Source organism: Pleurodeles waltl, chromosome 6 (genome assembly GCF_031143425.1).
Source record: "Pleurodeles waltl isolate 20211129_DDA chromosome 6, aPleWal1.hap1.20221129, whole genome shotgun sequence".
Taxonomy (NCBI): domain Eukaryota; kingdom Metazoa; phylum Chordata; class Amphibia; order Caudata; family Salamandridae; genus Pleurodeles; species Pleurodeles waltl.
The window spans coordinates 725,470,708-725,489,828 of NC_090445.1; the positions used below are offsets into that span (position 1 = coordinate 725,470,708).

General features: G+C 44.7%; 1 protein-coding gene across 1 annotated transcript in view; it reads left to right on the plus strand.

The window, feature by feature from the left end:
• CACUL1 (CDK2 associated cullin domain 1) overlaps nucleotides 1–19,121 on the plus strand; it is a 378,635-nt gene that overhangs the window by 59,282 nt on the left and 300,232 nt on the right. The window contains exons 2-3 of the mRNA XM_069239246.1: nucleotides 8,115–8,241; nucleotides 18,044–18,146. Of these exons, the coding sequence (XP_069095347.1) occupies nucleotides 8,115–8,241; nucleotides 18,044–18,146 (230 nt within the window). The remainder of the gene's footprint in view (nucleotides 1–8,114; nucleotides 8,242–18,043; nucleotides 18,147–19,121) is intronic.

The window sequence follows — 19,121 nt, forward strand, 5'->3', positions numbered from 1 at the left end:
TGCAGTTCCCCGTGAGCGTGGTAGGAGAGAGATGTCTGAAATAAACACTGCCTCAAGTTCGTGGAGGAGTGAGTGACAGACAAACATGTCTGTGCGTGAGTAGGATGAGTGGACATGGGAATAAAATGAGTGGTCGTGCATCAGGATGAGCATAATGCCAAGCATCTACCAGCCCGAAGTCCGAGTTCCCTTTTCGCCTGCCCCTTGGTAGGTAACTGCACTGTGGTGTAGGTCAGGGTCGCTCACTAGATTGAAGTTCTCTACTTCAATAATATCATCCTCCACCCCTGCGTGATGATCTCGTAGGATGCGACATAGGTATGAGTCGTGGCTGTGATTTGCAATGTAAATATTAACGAGCATAAGAGGCAGTTTATTCTTGAGCATTCGCAGAAGTAGGAAGTGACCATGACTATGTAATTCTGTAGCTCTTTTCACTAGTTGGGGGAGTTAAGGCCACATACATTAAGCGGTAAAAGGGTAGCATCTTTCGTCAACGCCATAGGTGAGCAATAGAAGAGACAGCCTTAGAGACCAGAGGTGGCATGTGCAAGTGAAGGGCATAGGGACCAGAAGGGGTGAGATTATGTGCCCATGAGCCCACCCCATGCTGTAAGGCAGTGTGCGGGCACGCCTCCCAAACGCATAGGTAGGCCCAAGAGGGTAATGTAGGAGGTGTTTAGGACAGGAGTTTCTCACTTAGAGTGCAACAGTGAGCTTTGATCAAGGCATAGTAGGGTCGATAGGCAAGTCCTTTAAAAAGCCAACCCAGGTGTGAAAAATGAACCATACAAGCCTAAAACATTGTGCCAACCAGGCCCAACAGCAATGTTTGCTTCCCGCAGAGGAGGGCTGAAGGCAGTCCACGACCGGCTTAAGGAGGCACCCTCTTGGGGTGCGAACCAGAGTGAGCTGGCCATCAGGTGTAGTCCACAGACAGTGAACAGCGAGGCATTGGGAGTCACATACGAGTCCCAGCCGCCCCCCACCATTGTCGGGTGAGGCAGCAGGCTGCTCTGGTGCTCCGAGTGCAACCAGCAGGGCAGTAGATAGCGTCCAGAGGAGTCGTGCTCGTGGGGAGCGCTGGACAGAGCCAGAGAGAGGGGTCCTTCTGCATACTCTGGTGATGCTGGATGATATCAATATTCACTACCTTGGAGTGCGTGTCCTTCTGCTGCTTGTTCAGGCTTCGGTGGGGGGGAAAGAGAGGGGGGGGAAGCAGGGGTGGAGAGGAGGGGAGGAACTGTAGTCCATACAGGTCAAATGCTTTCTCTGTATGTCTCACGAGTTGTGGAAGCCTCCTTGTCAAGGGTGTCGGCTGGGAGTCCCAGTAGCTGTTTGGCCTCCGTTAGACAGTGCAGGGTTTTTCGCCTACCATCCCTGGTGAAGAGTAGGGTGAAGGGATGGCCCCCCTGATATTGAATGTTCAGCTCTTTCAGCTTATCAGTGACCAGCTTAGTCATGGCAATGGCGGAGCGTGCAAGGGAGAGGTCTTAGAACAGTTACATAATGTGGCCGCGAAACACTAAGGAGGACTTAGTGCGGGAGGCGAAGAGTATAGCTTCCTTTTCCGTGAAAAAGTGGACATACGTTAATATGTCTAGTATGGAGTTCAGATGACCCATGCAAAGCCACATGATTGATCCTGTACAGGACCGGAAGGGCCACCTCTTGTCTACCTCGGATCATGTGGAGAAGATGGGCAGTGAAGGCAATAATGTTGTCTCCCTCTGAACCTTTGGGGGGTGCCTCGGATGCAAGTGTTATTCTGACAACTTCCATTTTCTAAGTCCTCCTGCTTAGTTTGCATTTCCATCTGTTGCTTTTCTAGTGCTGTGACACAAAGCCACAGCATATCCTGGTCCTTGGAGCAGGCATCCACCATGTCCTCCCAGATCATTCACTCTCCCTCCTAGTTGTCTCCTCACATCAAACATCTTTGAGGCAGGATTTAAAGTTGGATTTGAGCACACCAAACTAAGAGTGAATCTCCTGCAGGAAATGTTCCATGTATTCCTGGAAGACCGGGGTGGGCAGAGTCCAGGAGGAAGTCTTGGGCATGGGCTCAGAGCACAGCAGTTCTTTCCAGGTTCTGGTGGACTTGGAGTGCTGCATGCTGAGCGGCATATTGGTGCAGCACTACTACAAAGTCTTGTCAACGTGGCAGCTTCAGTAGAGGTCATGGAGTATCCAATCACCAAAATCGCTAGACATGCAAATCGGGCCCGCAGGTCTAGAGAGCTGCCTACCAGTTGCCTGTGTCGCTCCTCCCCGTGCAGGGAATCATAGAGGTGAAAGGAGCATAAATAAACAGTTCCAGCAGTGGGTCACCAGGATCCTAATATGTCAAGACTTGCAGAGATGGTAGCTGTATCACAGAATTGCCTGGAAGGAGGAACCAGTGCGCAGTCCTAGTTTTAGGGCCCCACAGTGCCTTAGCGGGCCACAGAGCTAGGGGTCTGTCTGACCCAGGGAGAGTCTTGGTGGTCAGCCTCTCCACAGTGGTACACTGTAGACTTAATTCCACAGGGCATCGGCAAACATCAAAAAACCCTGTCTAGAAGCCCTGCCATCAACATCAGGGTGATTGGTCCATGCGCCGCTTGGAGGGCTGGGGCGGTGAAGCAAAGAAAAAAGTCAAGGCCCTCCACCCTGCTCCCCAATCATCTAAGCTATGTGTGCGTTGCCTGAGGAGCAGGCCCAGGGCTAGTAGGGATGAGAGAGGAAAGCGCTGAAAAATCAGGTGCAATGCCTCATGTATGCCAGGCTCCAATTGTGTCTCATACGCCACTGCCCCGCCTAGCAGTCTCTAGGGCAGCGGTGCAGCGTCCATGTAGGCCAGAGGAGTTCACCCCACTTGGGGATCAATAGGGCAGAATGGTAGTACCAACTCCGGGCTGGTCTGCCCTTGCACCCGCGATGCCAACGCTGCAGGAATCCACAAAACTGGAGGGTGCGCGAGGGCAAGGCTTGCCTAAGTGTCGCCATGCCAGGTCCAGTACTGTGTATGCGCTAGGCCCAGGGCATGGGCCCAGCCCTGTCTAGATGGCGGCCCATGGTCTCATGCGATGTGACACCACGGACTACTGCGCCGACCCTCTTTCGGACCGCGGTTGGGCTGGCAGTCCGCATTTCAGGACACCGGGACCACCGTGACCTGTTTTTCTGTGCTCGTTTTGCTGCAGTGCTGCCCAGGAGGCATCTTTCGTGCTCTGGGTCGTGCCGCAGCCCCTGACAGCCTCCCTGATTTTCCAGTTACATACCTCCTTGGGTCTTTCCTCTTCTTTCTTCCTTTTTATTTTTATTTTTCCTTTTCTTCTGTCTTCGTTTCTTCTTTCTTCTTGGTCTACCATATTGTCTTCTTCCCTGGTGGTGTTCTTCCTGGCATGCCTTTTTTCCTCTTCCTTTTCTGCTCGGTCTTTTTTCTCATTAATTTCTATGTGGTCTTTCCCAATCCAAGATGGTGTCATACTTTCTTCCTGTTGTGTCACTTCCTGTTTCATGGTATAAAAGCACTGCAGTTCCTTTCTTCCTTGCGTTGCAAACACTTCCGTCTTGGTAGTGCTCCTCGCTCCTGTTTCCAGTTTTCTCCTTGCTTCTGCTTCTTCCTGCAGAATTATATTCTATGTTTTCCCTTTTTTCATTGTTTTTCCTCTTTTTCAGGAGTTCCTGTGGTAGAGGTTTTTCCCATTTTGGGTTTTTTCCTCTGGGACTCCTTCTGGAGGGTACGGTCTGCCTTGGTGTCTTTTCCAGTGAGCAGCACTGTGGCTACTAGAAAGGGTCGCCCCTATCTTGGCCAGTCCAGAACCAGTAAGCAAGTGGGTGTTCCTCCAAGTTCTTCAGCCTATGGTGGTAAGAGACGTGCAGACTTTGAAAGGCGAGTGCAGCATCAGTGGTCAGGACCAAGGAGATCCTCACCCTGGAGACGGGGAAACCACTCCTGTTCCCCTCTACAGGTCCCCACAGCAGCCTCCAGAGACTCGGCAGCTACCACAGTCCAGGCAGGAGTTGTCTGTTTCCTCGTAGTACAGCCGGTCTGGAGAACCAGCAGCAAGATAGCAGCTTCAGCCCCAAGCAGCCCCGCACCAGCACCCTTGCAGTCCTTCCCAGGGCGTCATTATGGGCTTAAAAACGATGTTTCTCAATGGCAGAGGGGTTCACTGGTGGTGAGAGCCAGAGCCTAGAGATTAGCATCCCAGTGCAGAATATGTTATGTAGAGAGCAGCAGGAGCCCGGAGCGCTGAAAGAGCATGCTTCACTCCATCGCTCGCTAAGCCACGGCCCTATATTTTATTTTTGTTAGTGTTTTGGTTGGGCAACTGTGTCTTATTCATTGACCGTGGTTCTATTATCTAGGTGTCTAAGGTTTGAGTCCAGATCACTTTACCAGATTTAGGTCTCCACTACCAGACAGCACAAGCTGTCTGTTAACGGAAATACCTGTTGTCAACCTACAGTTGACTCAGAGCCAGGTCTCAAAAAATCATAAAATTGTTACTAGACCTGCAGGTTGAGTAGCTTGAACAATCTACTTGACCTAACTGAAATGTACTTGACCCGGAAACGGGTCTCATTGTATGATCCTATGCTAATATTGTATTTTAAAGTCGCCTTTTTCTTCATTCTCACATATGAGTGCACCTTCAAAAATGCGAGTTCATCATTTCTGCTGTAAAAAAGCCCTCTTTTGTTTGATTAAATACACTAAATGTTTGCTCCATGTATAATAAATCTAGCCCACATATAGGGTAAACCTGATCCATGTATGACTTGCCCCTTAGTTTACTAATAGCTTTGCCATCACGGCACTGAAACTCTGCAGTCACAAGGAAAAGTATTTGCATTGCAAGAAGACAAACTGACCTTTGAGTTCTCTCTGTAGACAGAGCAAATGCGACAAGAATAAGATTTAAAGGCATCTTAATTACTAATTCAGTTTCTGTCTGAACAGAACCACTGGTTCTTTGTCCACTCGTCAAAAGGGGTGAGTAGGTCCTAAAAATAGCTCGACGTCACAAAAAATGACTCGAGTTAGCGAGTGATCTAGTAGATTTTTCGAACCTTGAGAGCGCACCCATTGCTTACTGTTGGTTGGCTTTATCACTTACATTTGCTTGCTTCTTAATCATTGGCTTGTGTGAGATTTACTTCCTCTTCATTTTTGTTCCTTCCCTGCATTACTTTTGTCTTTCCACTGCTCACTTTTCGGGCAGTACTTTTTGGGTTTCACCTGCATGTTTGTGATTGCGAAATCTTTTGCGAATTTAAAAAAAAAAACAAAAAAAATCTTAAAAGGGGCTTAGAACCTGCCCCTTACTTACCTGAACTTACCATTGGGTTAGTCCAGCGTTGGTCTAATTTGCGTGCTTCTGATTGGCCAGCACGTCATCTGCTTTCACTTCCTGCTCTTTGCAGCTTTCCCATCAATGTTGTTGGGTGGATTCCTGACCAAGAACTCCTTCCGGTCACTGCCATTCAATAGTGGCCAGCCTCATTCCACTGGCTACTTCACTGTGAAGGTACTTTAAAAAAAATATATATTTTTGTATTTACCACTACGCCCTCCACCTGCACCCCCGCCTTCCTCCCACAAGACAAAACACTCTGTCCTCCTGTCTTAAGTGCAGTAATTGCTTCAGGGACAACACATAAGGGATTGCAGTCTAGTGCCAGTAGAAGACCGATACATACTTTTAAAAGCAACAGGCAATTAAAAAGTAATTCTTAGCGTAGTCACGGCATTCACATGTAGTAGGCAAAAATATTACACCTTGACAATAAAAAAAATGAATGAGCTGCAAATGTTAAATAAGCAGAGGGCGCGCAGAGAGGCTAATAGCCCGTGGGCGATTTATGACTAGAGAAAGCGGGCGCAATTCGTTGGTAATCTACTGAGAGGGGTAAAAGATGCAGGAGCAGCAGGCATGCCACAGAAGTAAGAGGATCAGGTATAGCAGGCACTTGCTGGAAGATGCCTTGGATTAACTCCAAAGAGCCACTCCACGCGTCATGGGTGCAAGAGTATTTCAAATTGTGGTAAAACGTGCAAAAAAAGCACCCTGTCATCATCACTCTGCTGGTATTTCTCATAAACAAGATGACAAAAGCAAAGGGGACAAAAGGCAACTCACAAGATAGGAGATATTTGTTTCTGGAAGTAAGAGTGTCAAGGGCGCTGTAGCACGCCCAGATATCTCATGAACTTCAGGTCAAGGATTAACAATAATGAGGCCTATAAACTGTATCATGACTTTGTGTTGTTGCTTCTGTGGGCAGCTATGTTTACTATTCCTTTCTGCCTGTTCCAGGTATTTGTCATTTTCACCAGTTTCCTTCTTTCTAGCGTACAGGAGAGTGGAGAAGGTCACAGTAGTTCAGAGATTTGCTAGTGCATGCAAATGAAGGTACTCTTGACTTACAAAGCAAGTCGGGTGATATCATGGCCAGTACCCTCCACTCTGAAAATTGTTCCAGTATCACTCACTGCCTTGAACACATCCCTGTCAGTTACATGCTTTGCACCAGCTCATGTGACAATGTTGGTCAGTTTTTGTCAAGATTTATAAATGTGAGTTTAAGTAGTTTAAAAATATTTTTTCGTGAAACCCTCAAGATACTATTTACATTAATGCAATTTATAATACCATTTCAACACACAGTAAAACAGTCCTACTTAGATAATGACACAATATAGCGCAAACTAGACCCGAAGGTATTGGAGTGCTTCACATGTGCATCACTTGCACTGCACAGGGACACTTTAATTTTGTAACCCCTATTTGCAGATATACTTACAGAGGGGTGCTGAACCACTTGGTCATGTCCAGTAGTAGTAGTAAAAATGCATCTGAGTAGCCAATAGTGCAGGAAGGGAGTGTGCCCTGATTCATTGTTTACTAGAAGGGAGTCCAACCTGAAAAAATATTTGGAAGAGTTTGGAAAAATGTGAGAGTTCATCCATTATGAATACCAAATAAAACACTAATAAAATCTATTAACATATTACCAGCCCTTTCGTGCAAGGAAAGGGCGGTGATTGGTAGATTGATTTTAGTATCTGTTCCTTCCTGTTTGTTTCGGAAAAGCAAGGCCTGTGTGTGCGCAAAAGAGTAGCTGTAGGCATGACATACAAAACAATTCTTAGGAAAAACAGTGGTTTATCCTTCCGGGTTAAATGGAAGAACTAAGATCATGGAAGCTTGAGTATGTAGCAGCAGGAACACCCTTGACTTGTAGCTAAGTTCTCCTTCTATAAAAACACACTTTATACCGCACCACACCCTTTTTCTCGGTTCCTAGGTAACACTGTATAGAGATTCGTAGACTGAGAGGCTATTGAATGGGAACGGATGATTAGAAGGTGGGTTTGCATGTGGGAACTTGTAACAGGACTCGCTAAACTTTACAACTAGCAGAGAACAGTTTACCACCAGAGAAGGTTCCTATCCTGTGGTCCAGGGATCCCTTGGGGTCCGCAAAGCCTACTCACAGGGTCCACGATTGCTTACAAAATGAAATATTAACATATTAATAAAATATATATAAATAAAGTAGCCAAATGTACACTTGAAAATGTTTTAATAGTCTGTAAATGCGAAGGAATTTGAAATTGGAAGCTAAAAATTAGGGTAGTCGCCTCTATGGATGATGAGTAGCCTCAATTGAATTTAGAAAAACTCCAACATTCCCATTCATATTTAGGTTTTTCAGATTTGTTTGTGAATTAAATAAAATATTTAATCATGTGTATATTTGTTTGATGAATTCTAGTTTCTATATTTTTTATGTACTGTTTTGTGGTTCAAATTATCAAAAATGATTAGGCCGGGGTCACCGGCTTCCAATAGTTAGTTACTCAGTGGTGGGGCCCATTTTCCAATAATGAGTCACTGGGGGTTCCCTGGGTTCCAATAATGAGTAAGTGGGGGTCCACAGAAGTCAAAAGGTTAAGAATCACTGCCTTACACTGTGTTTGGTGTGCTTGCCGACTTTATGGTTCATTGAAATAATGAGAACTGCCGGGTCTGATATGATGTTAATGACATTACCTGGCTGATTACTGATGATGTATTGTAAAATGGGGTAAAATTATTTTCCTCTTGTTCCGCTTTTAGTGATGAATGTCATAACTGTTGAGGATTATAAGAGCACCTATTGGCCAAAACTGGACAGCGCCATTGAGCAGCTTCTCACCCAGAGTCCAGGAGATTACATTCCCATCTCCTATGAGCAGATTTACAGGTGAGTGCATGGTCATATACTAAATAACAGGGAGTTACAAAGATTCTTGTATCCTCGGTGTGCTGTTTTCAGACATGCTCTTATTGACATTAACTGTTCATTGAGGCTATTTGACACATGTTGGATAGCGACGTTGGTTTTATTATTTAATTAACACTGTTATCTATTAATTCTATTAATATGCAAACAAGTTCACCATCTAATTCATATGTTTATTTTCTTTGTCTACTTACCCAACCACTCGGGTACCTCTGTGCTCTGCTGCATCGAAGATAATCCCAAAATGGTAACTGTCACTGGGCTAAAACCAACCGCCCCCCCCACATCCCCACCCCCCCCTCAACCAGAGAGGTTATGTAAATTTGGGAGGACATAAAAACAAATAATCCACAAATGCACAGTATTTCAGAAGAATATAAATCCTTCTTACCTGGCATTCCAACTCCTTTGCTTCTACCTGGAATTTAGGAAGGTACAATCTGCAGGATTTACTTAAGGTGTATAACTGTAGTTAATTAATAATAACAAAATTCCTATTATGCGTGGTAGTCCCTAGGTGTTATGGCGATGTGAGGCACCGGAAGGCGCTGCCTCAAAATGGAAGGTGTGATGGCTGAAGATGGAATATGGAGGTGCAGGTGCCCATCTGGCTCATAAACCTACAGCATCAATATTCTTCGCCCGCCCCAGTGCAGACTACTGCTTTTAGCAAAGACTGGAACATCCCGGGATTGGACGATATGCAGAGAGTTTAACAGGTGCTTGCCTACCGCAAGAGACATTGAGATACTGAAACCAGATTACATGCCAAATTTTGGGTACAAAATAGCTTCTGACTCCTATACCCGAACAGTAGTGATTCTAGTTAGGAAAGGAGCCCCACTGCGACTCCTGAAGGCAGTCACAGAGAGTGAGGTGAGATCTTATTCTCTACGGGATTTTGCAGTGTAAAACTATTACACAATCATTCATATATGGGGCAGACATGGACTTCCCGAACTTCTTGCGAGAGATCTGGCTTTTTAATGTGGTGCTTTACTTTGTACATAACGGATCTAGCACAATGTGGCGGACTAGTAACCTGGCAGCACAGCACTTGTGAGATTATCCCCGCCATCGATGTCATTTACATACAGCGCACTAGATATCTGCATATGCAGGTAGGAACACTCCTTTCTCACACACGCAACTGGTTTTGAACATATTACTTACTCGCCACCAGAGATGTTTGGTTGTGGGTCTCCCATGAGAACAGCTGCTCAGAACCCATATAGACCATTCCCCTTGCTGTTAGAATGATGTGATCCTGTCTGAAAAATGCGATGTTTATATGGCAGCTTTCCTCGGTGTCACTGCAGGGTCTACATTTAGAAATAAAATTCAGCTGGAGATTTTAGATTATTTCTCTATGAAAACCATTCTGTCACTAGTGCGTTCTCTCCCGAAATCCTTCAAGTGGTTATTTGAGATGATTGTTTTGTCAACCAATCCAGTATATAAGAGCTATCTGCAGCCGATTAGCCAGGCTGGAGATGTAAGTTTCGCCTCTTGCCAACCTACTATAATGGTGTGGTGCAAGAATACTTGTAGATATATAGGCCAAGCTAGATAAATACAGTGAGGTGGCAAATAGTGAGGTTAATTACTTAAGCAGTGAAGCAAGTGCTAGAACATATGGGGAGGGAGAGAGACCAGGCAGAAGCCTGCCTGGCTTGTAACACAGCCTGTGAGCCAGCTTGTATATTGCCAAAGTATGTTTAGTAGAGTTGAAAGCCTATGAGACTGTTGATATCCTAGGGCAATTCCACAAGTTCTGTTCGCTCTTCAGTCAGTCAAAGTGAAAGTCGAGTGAGGAGAGAACATCCTACTTCGACGCCATTGAGATAGCCTGTCCAGATTATACTAGCCACCAATATCTAAACAGCCCTATAACCACTGAAGAAATAATGTAAGTAATCAGCAGTATGCCCAGTTGTTAAGCCCCTGGGATAGACTAATGGTCAGGTTTAATAAAAAAGTTCTTCTAAATATTAGCACCATCACTTTTGGCAATGTATGAAAAAACATACCAAACTGGAACTCTTCCTTCCACCTGCCCCACTCTTAGAGAAGTTCTAACGATCTTGATCCCGAAACCTGATAAATCACTAGATGAATGCGTCTCTTTCCACCCTCTCATTACTTAACCTTCTAGCCAAGTTCGCTGTGAATAGAGCCCTACCTCCACCCACTGGACACCCAGCTGAATGCTTTGTGGCAGTACCTTTTCGGGCTGCTGGTTAGGCCTTGTTTCAGTGGCGATTTCATGATATGGGTGAAACTCCTGCATAACAACCCCTCGGCTCGTATTTAGAAAAATAGTTTTTTTATCAACTTGCAGCACCACGAGGATACCCCCTGTCACCCAGTCTGTTTGCCATAGCAGTGGAACCACTGGTTGTTTGGCTCATCAGCATCCTGCAGACAGAGAGATCCACTTCACTTTCATGTGCTTCGTAGTCTCACTTTACACTGATAATGTTACATTTAACTCCAGGGACTCCACAGTAAATGTCTCACCACTAACTCGTGAAGTTCTGAGGTTTGACACCCTCTCTGGAATCTTCATCAACGAGGGTAACTCCCTGACATTTTCCCCTTCTCCATCAAGGAATATTTTTCCAATTATAGGTATCCACTGTGAAGTACCTGGGTATTTGAAGAAGCAGAGTTACACAATGATTTTGCAAGACAGCTGTGGGGCGGCGATCACTATGATCGAAGCCCAAATCAATAAATGGATCAAATTGGTCTTATCATTGGCAGGCACAGGCAGTATGGCGCTAGTGAAAATGATAATGTGGTCTGGTGGTAGCAAAGATTAAAGTGGAAAATATTGACTCTTCCTTTTCAACAAGGCGAACCACATCTGGCAGATTCCGTGCTGCATTTGTGGGCCAAAGCACTATGCATACACTACTGGCATTTCTCTACAACCTTTCAGCCACATATAGCCATAGGTTCTGATTGCATATACCCACAGCATCTTAATATGGTCATATGTTCCTTGACCGAAATTGGCACTGTAGAATGCACTGTATGAGCTTGGGTCAGACTCCGACACAGAGCCGTACTTAAACACGTTTGCCCACAGCTTACAACTTGCATTACATCGCAACCTTCCCCCAATGTGTGATCAGAGAGAATGTCATCAACTTGAAACCTAGTGTTTGAAGAAACTCTGCGGCTTTTACTCTAGTGAGACATTTATCCCCTTCAGTCAAATACGGCAACATGATGAACACACTACATTGCACATCTTTCTGTATTTTAGACCCCGGTAAACCTGATGAGCCTCAAATTATTCACTTCTGACTCCACCGCCCATTTTTGGACTGTTGGAGGCTAGTCTTTCCTGCCTTTCATCTGTAAGGACAATATCCAGATTATGTACCATGGTGAAAAAGTAGACCCCAAGCTGCACCACTTCTGCACAATCCAAGTGGGCTGGTGACAAACACCTGCCCCATACCGAGGAGCAGTGGGAGTTCTGTTATAAACAGACCAGGGCCATTTCGCCTAACTATAAACTAGATTGATGCATATAACATTTTCCTCACTGCATACTATACACAAGAATCCCTACATAAGCTGGGGCTCAGAGTCGACGCAAAATGTGCTAGGAATTTAACTCTGACATGCTGTAATCCAGCGTTTAATGTCCAAACATTACTGGCTATATAATATAATATATCCGATGCAAGTGGATGTATGATTCCATCCCCCCCTGACATTCCTGTATCCTTTGATAAACTTACTGCTCTTTCGCTATTACGGGTGAAAAGGTGAATTGCTGTTTACTGGTGAAAGGGCCTTCCCCCGAAAACGAGTGGCTGGCTCTGTGTTGTGTTTTGTTGTAATGAGCAGCTGGATGCGTATTAGGAGTAAGTTCCTCCCCAGTTGAGACCCAAATATATCTGGGCTCCCTCTGCTGGTAATAGGAGAGGGTCCTGCTGACAATGTTGAAGTGTCCTAATAGGGTATTCAACTCATAAATGTGATATCGGTTGTGTCTGCACATATCCTTGGGTAAGTACGGTGGGGAGGCTTATCGTTTTTGTAAATATGTGGGGAGTGTGCTGTGATACTCAGATACATATTGCGCTTGAGCCAGGCAGGGCACACGTAGGTAAATGATTCTAAATGGTGAAATGAACTTGTGTACTTTGTGCACTCAAGTCTGTAAACGGGGGTCCCTGTAATTCTGTTGTATTAAAAAAAAAAAAAAAAAAAAAGTGTTATGAAGGAGGTTTATCCCAACCCAGGCATCACTGGTGTGATCCTCAGTTGCATACTCACAAGAACCAGAGAGCTTTGAGTTTTGCTTGCAAAGACACAGAAACCTTTAGAATCCGAATTACCTTCAGCCGTAGATACCAAGCTTCTCCCACCGGACATGACGTCCTTAGGAGGAGCCCCTGTACTCCTGATGTGACTGAGCTGTAGCTGACACCTTCCACCAGCTGAAGAGTCAATGCAAAGTTGGAGAGGTGCAGATATATTGGTGTATGGCCCTTAGGTGAAGCCAGGAATTTGGCAATGGGCCATGGTAAGCACCTGATCCGTTTCTCCACCAGAGCATATTGGACACAGCCCTTGACTATGCCCAGTGATCTGTGAATACTAGACCCAGTTTTCAGTCCAGTATGAACCAGATCCTGATTAGTAGGATGTTTGCTGTGCCTAACAGGTACAGGTACAGGGCACAGGCCATGGGAATGAAACTTTTGCCCTTAGTAGTAAACAAAAATAAAGCAATCATTTGTAACTTAAGCAATAGTTTTGATGAGTTGTGATGCGAAACGCCACTACTGATGCCAGTTGTGATTTCATCACTTTATGTAGAGAATAAGGCCTGCTGGCGTAATACTCTACAGCAATACATATTGTTATTAATAAAGTTTGCGAAGCTCTATTTCCGCTCCTCACAACTAGAGGTCTCTATAATGACTGTACATGTGAATCAATTACCAGTACTTCCAACGCCTTAGGTTTTTCGTTCTTTATTTTGTAAGACACTGTGGATGGAGGAAAGGCTTCTCCACAAGTTTGTCTTTTTTCATGGGTGCATTGCCCTTTTTTTAGAATGGCTTTAATGTCATTTGCCTATTAAAACCCTTCCCTACAGGCTTGGCGTGAAATGCATTTCTACTTCTGCTTCCCTAGAAAGCTTATCAGCGGTTAGGTCTGGCTTGACATCGCAGCTATCGCCAGACCTCGCAATCAAAGAGCTCTAAGAACCATGCCAAGCGCAGTGCTTTGAGGCTTCCCAAATGCTGGTTTGTTTGAGTACAACATTTGATTTGGCAGCTTTTATGCTTGTTTTTAAAAAGAGCGCTTGTTACACCCGTATTGGTTTGTGAGCGGTATTCGTTCATATCCTACGGTTGCAGCCTTCAAATGTAATCATGCAGGGGAATGTAAGGGTAAAACCCTCCACCAGGCTTTAATAGCGCTGTCAGAGTTTTTCGTCCTGGCATTCAGTAGTGTGGCCGGGTGAAGCACCGTCGCGTCACTGACCCTGCATGTTAACTAGAGCAGATATATAAACCTCTTCATTCATAATGACTGAATGTCCCCTTCATGATAAATTGGCCATCTCAGGTGAGATGAATCAGCTTATGATCCTTTAGTTTGGAAGGGTTTGTTGAATATATAATGACTTTGGACGCAAACCATTATGCAAGACCTGCAGAAAAAGCCACCACTTCACATTGCTGCTGTAATTTGTCTGTACCCTGGAGGATCTCCCAAGCTCTTTGCCATTCCTCTTGGGCAGAAGCTTTCTTCAGTCAGTAATGCTACTTTGCATTTAGTTCAGCAGAAAAAGCGGTGTTGGGAGCCGACCAGTCACATGCCTCTGAGCTTAGCTACGCTGCATCTTTTCAGCATCTCGTTGTCCTGATTGATTGGCTGGCAAACATGACATCACGCTGTGCCATGTCTGTGACATCTTATTGAAGGAAGCACACTGCTTGAAAAGGACAACTTTTGCTTTTAAACTATAGCTGTGAGGGCCACGCCTTGGGGGTGGGGGGGGGGGGGGGGAGTTCAGTGTGTTGGCTACATGGACCCTGGTGGTGCCAGACTCACTGCTGCCAGCTGTCACATCACTGCCATGGGTCTGTTACCATCAAGTAGGATCCCGATGATTTGAACAAACCTGCTCCACTGCTGAGGAAGCCAAGCAGCACCAAGGCACAGATCATCCACAGTGGCCACTTTGTGGTGTGTTGCTACACTGAGATCTCCAGTGTAGAAGGGCTGTAAGTTCAACACAGTCAACAAACAGACCTACAAGACATATAGGTTTAACAAGGCCAGCAGTTCTTGCCTGTCGATCAACACGTCTTTCACTAAGCTCGGGCCTCGAAAAATCATAAAAATGTTACTAGACCTGCAGGTTGAGTAGCTTGAATAATCTACTCACCCTAACTGTAATGCACTTGACCTGGAAACGGGTCTCAAATTGTGTGATCCTAGGCAAATATTGTATTTTACAGTCGCCTTTATTCTCACATATGAGTGCACCTTCAAATATGTGAGTTCAGCATTTCTGCTGTAAAAAAATAAGTCTTTTTTTGTTTGATTAAATACACAAAAAATTTGCACCACGTACAATACATCTAGCCCACATATAAGGTACACATGATCCATGCATGACTTGCCCCTTAGTTTACTAATTGCTTTGCCATCAGGGCAAGAGTGTTTCTCAGTTTGTTTAAACACTCACTTTTCATAAATATATTACTAAAGCATGATGTGGTAGTGCACTGTCATTTACAGACAGTACATTTCCAAGAAATGTCCAAAAACCTTCCCACTAACTTGCAGCTTTACTGATAAAACTATATAGTGTATTAACAATCATCTGTGAAAATTGGGTTTCAGAAAACATTTATCATTTGCACATCACCAAGTAAAGTGTTCTGACTTTTTTCATCCTATTAAAATATTTTTTAATCACATAGAAGTACAATAAATGGTCTTTCACAGCTACTGAAATATATTTTGAAATGTTTGTAAAGTTGACTTAGTTATATAAATGCTGTGTGTTAGGGAAAACCTGATACCCAAAGCATTTCATTTCACATAGGTCAGACAGTTCACCTTACAAAATCCTGTAACTCTCCAGTCACAAGGACAAGTATTTGCATTGCAGGAAGATAACTGACTTTTGACCTCTGTTTCTGAACACAGAGCAAATGTGACCAGAATAAGATTTAAAGGTATCTTAATTGCTAATTAAATCTCTGACTGAACAGAACACCTGTTCTTTGTCCACTCACCAAAGGGTCGAGTGGAATTTAAATATAGGTCGACCTCATAAAATAAAACTCGCCATAGCGAGTGGTCGAGTAGATTTTTCGAGCCCTGGACCTACAGGTACTGACACCTCCGAGAGACCCTGGCCTCAGAGATCAGGGGCACTCAAAGACTTGGCAGGTTAATTGTAAGCACCAGCCTTTTGTAAGAGCTGGCCTGATGCAGCTACTGGTAACACTCTGTCACAAGAGCATGAAGGTCATGGTGCATGCACTTCTACCTTACACATAATATTGTGCAGCTGCTAACAGATGATGTAATACAGGTACCTGGATTGCACCATAGGTAGGCTACATCCATGAGCCCCTCATCGGAATCATGACGTCGGTCAGGAAACATGCCCCAGCATGTTATTACAACTGTCAGTAGCCACGCAGCAGGCTGTACCACTTGTCTTGGAACATGTCATATCCTGGAATAACAGTCTGGAGTTAGATTCTGCGTCCTGGCTCTTGTGAGCCATGCTACAACCTCTGATGCCTGTTAGGAACCATGCTACAAATTGTGACTCCGGTCAGGGTCCATGCTTCTGCTGGCTCCATCATGTGCGGCTGCCTTTGCCATTGCACAGAATCATGTTACAGTCCCTGACAGCTGTCCTAGACAATGGTACTGGTACCTTTGTTAAAACCTCAAAGCTGGGGGCATGTTATCGATACTGTCAATCTCAAAGGCACCCACGAGGTACCGATAATGACAATTCATAAGCTTTGGCACAGCTAATGATCACCAGAAAGCTATTTTTATACTGCATGTTGCCTTGAAATGTAACAAGCATTGGCAAGGCCAGGCGGTCTTGCTTTGCCTGTATTTGGCAAAGCGATGACGATTTGGCAGCTTTGACTTTGTTGTATATGTGGTTGCATGCCTGTTTAAAAGGTGACCTGCATATGACATGAGGTTTATGGAGGGCCAGCATGCTTAGAGGCAGTCTAGTTAAGGACTGTGTATATGGTTCAGCTCGTACTCTGCCAGGTTGTCTGTGTGATTGCAGGGTGAATGGGGTACCTTTGATTGCAGGGTAACTTGTTTGAGCGCAGGGTATACAGCGTGTGCTTGAATGAGTGTTGGGTGCACAGTAGCCATTTTTCCCAATTCCCTGTGCCAAAACATGTTTCCCCAGGGATTGTAAACCCAAGTTTAGCACTAAGTACTGCATCCTCCACAATTCTCTGCAGCTGCATTTCGACAGGTCAAATCTGTAATTCACCAGACAGGAATACCCAGTGAACACTCGTACATGTAGTTTTTGGTGTGGGGGAAAGCATAGAATTCTTGTGTTAATCCCCATTTATAAGGGAACTCATTGTAGCTGTTTGTCTCGATTCATACCGATCCCTGAGTATTTGTTTTTATTTGCCCAATAAATAGCTCTCTCACCTGGCCACTCAACATGAGGTCCTAGGTGTGTCTGTGAGTGTAGGTGAAGGGGTGTATCCATGTAAGTGCAAAGGAAGCAGTGTGCCCATGCAAGTACAGGTTCAGTGATGTTCTTGTGTGTTTGTGTCATAGTTGGACTCTCGCTCCTAAGTGAGGCTGCTGGTTTAGGGATGACCTCACTTTTATTTGTAGGCAACTAAACCACTTCTACAAGTTGCAACTGTTGGCCCAACCCTCCAGGCTCACAAGCAGTACCTCACCAAAAACCCAAACTGTAAAAGGTGACTTCTGGCATCCTTACGCATGGGCTGTAGATTGCAACATCTCAGGGGAGTCGTGGGAGAACGGAAGTTATCCTTTTCTCACGTTAGCAACAAGTCTCAGTCACACACAGGCAATGGAGGAGATGCAGGAAAGTTTTCAATATATTTATTGAAAAGACTGCAATCTATGATAAAATGCGTGAGCTGCAATGATTAGGATACCGAACAGTAAAAGAAGTATAATTGTGAAGATGAGAGTTGTGAATACAAAACGCCGCCACCATCTTGCAATGACCATGAGATATAACATTCCTAGCAAAGAGAACCTAATCTCTAACCTAGTGAGAGCTAGGTATGATCAACCTAATCTGCCAGTACTGTGTCCATGAGAAGCCCCCCCGACCTCGTTACCTTGGAATGAGGTCTCTAGGTCACACTCCGCAGTGTCACAAAGACTGAGGTTTGCAGCAAGCTGACGTGCAGTGTAGATGGCATCTGGAAGGAGTCCCTCTAATGACCTTGTCCGTGTGAGATGTATTTATACAGATCATGTAGGATCCCTGACGCAGGTGTGTTCCCAAACAACTGATAAGGAGGCAGACTTGTGGCAGCAATTATATGACCAAACCCCAACAAATGTACATTATGTTCCTGTCACACGTAAATGAGAAAGGGATATTTTGTTAATATCTAAGTACATCACTGATCATGATGCTGAAAATGACGCCTTCATAGAATGGCACTGATAATGCAAGTTGTGTGTCTGTTCTTAGTCTTGTTTCTTGCCTTCACAGTTGTGTATATAAATGCGTTTGCCAGCAGCACTCAGAACAGATGTACAGTGACCTTATCAAAAAGATAACCAACCACTTGGAGAGAATCTCGGAGGAGCTGCAGGTAAGGCTTGCATTTATGTTTTGTATTTTATTTTCATTTGGTTGTAATGGTGAAAGAGCACAACACATGCAATAGTTTATGCCACCTACCAAACTCAAAACAACAATCTGGCAAAGGAGCAGAAATAAACAATAAAACAATCAAGAGGTCAACTTGCTACCAGGGCAGGTGGCACGTATTATCAAGTGTGTTGTGTGCATTACTATCAGTAGCTGGTGAATTTCAGTAGTTAAACACACGTGAGCAGGGACCATAACTCAGTTTTTAGCTGTCTTTATTTCCAACTATATATTTGTGTATGTAGAGTGGCAGTATACGCACATGCTCTGCATACTCCTGCTATCTAATGTTGATTCTAGAGATTTGCAACTTGTTTTTCTTTGAAAAAGTTTGAGCCACGAGACCTATAGTCCACAATGCACCAGCACACTGGGTCCACTTCAGATTATTTTCTTCTGCTATTGGGCTCTTAAGTTTGGGAACACTGCTCTGAGATCAATAATATACATTGCATTTTCTTCTTGGTTCCAGCTCCGTAACGAAAATAGTAATACTTCACCAGCAAAAACTTCTGCTGGCGACATCAAGACTTTGGATCTGATAGTCATCAGCTGGGGCACTTCAGCGCATCGCAGCCTTAAACCACTATCCTCCCAAGTTTTTGCTTTTCGAGAATGTGCCTAGGACACATTTCTTCCACTGCTGTAAGTATAATGCCAAATTCCACTGGAGCGAGCATCACAAGTTCACAACCTCTGCTTCTCCAAAGAACACTTTGAGACTTCCTGCAAAGCTTTCCTTGCCTTCTTCTGCAAAAAAAAACAGGGTACCAGAAGGAAAGAAAGTTGGAACAGTTCATTTTGCAATAGCAAGCCTCATCAAGCTCCCCACATACCACACACTCAGAAGGAGCAAGCTGGGCCGTCTGGCATCCCAGCAGCTCAAGGAGAAGAAAGTTCAGAGGCCGTTCTCTCT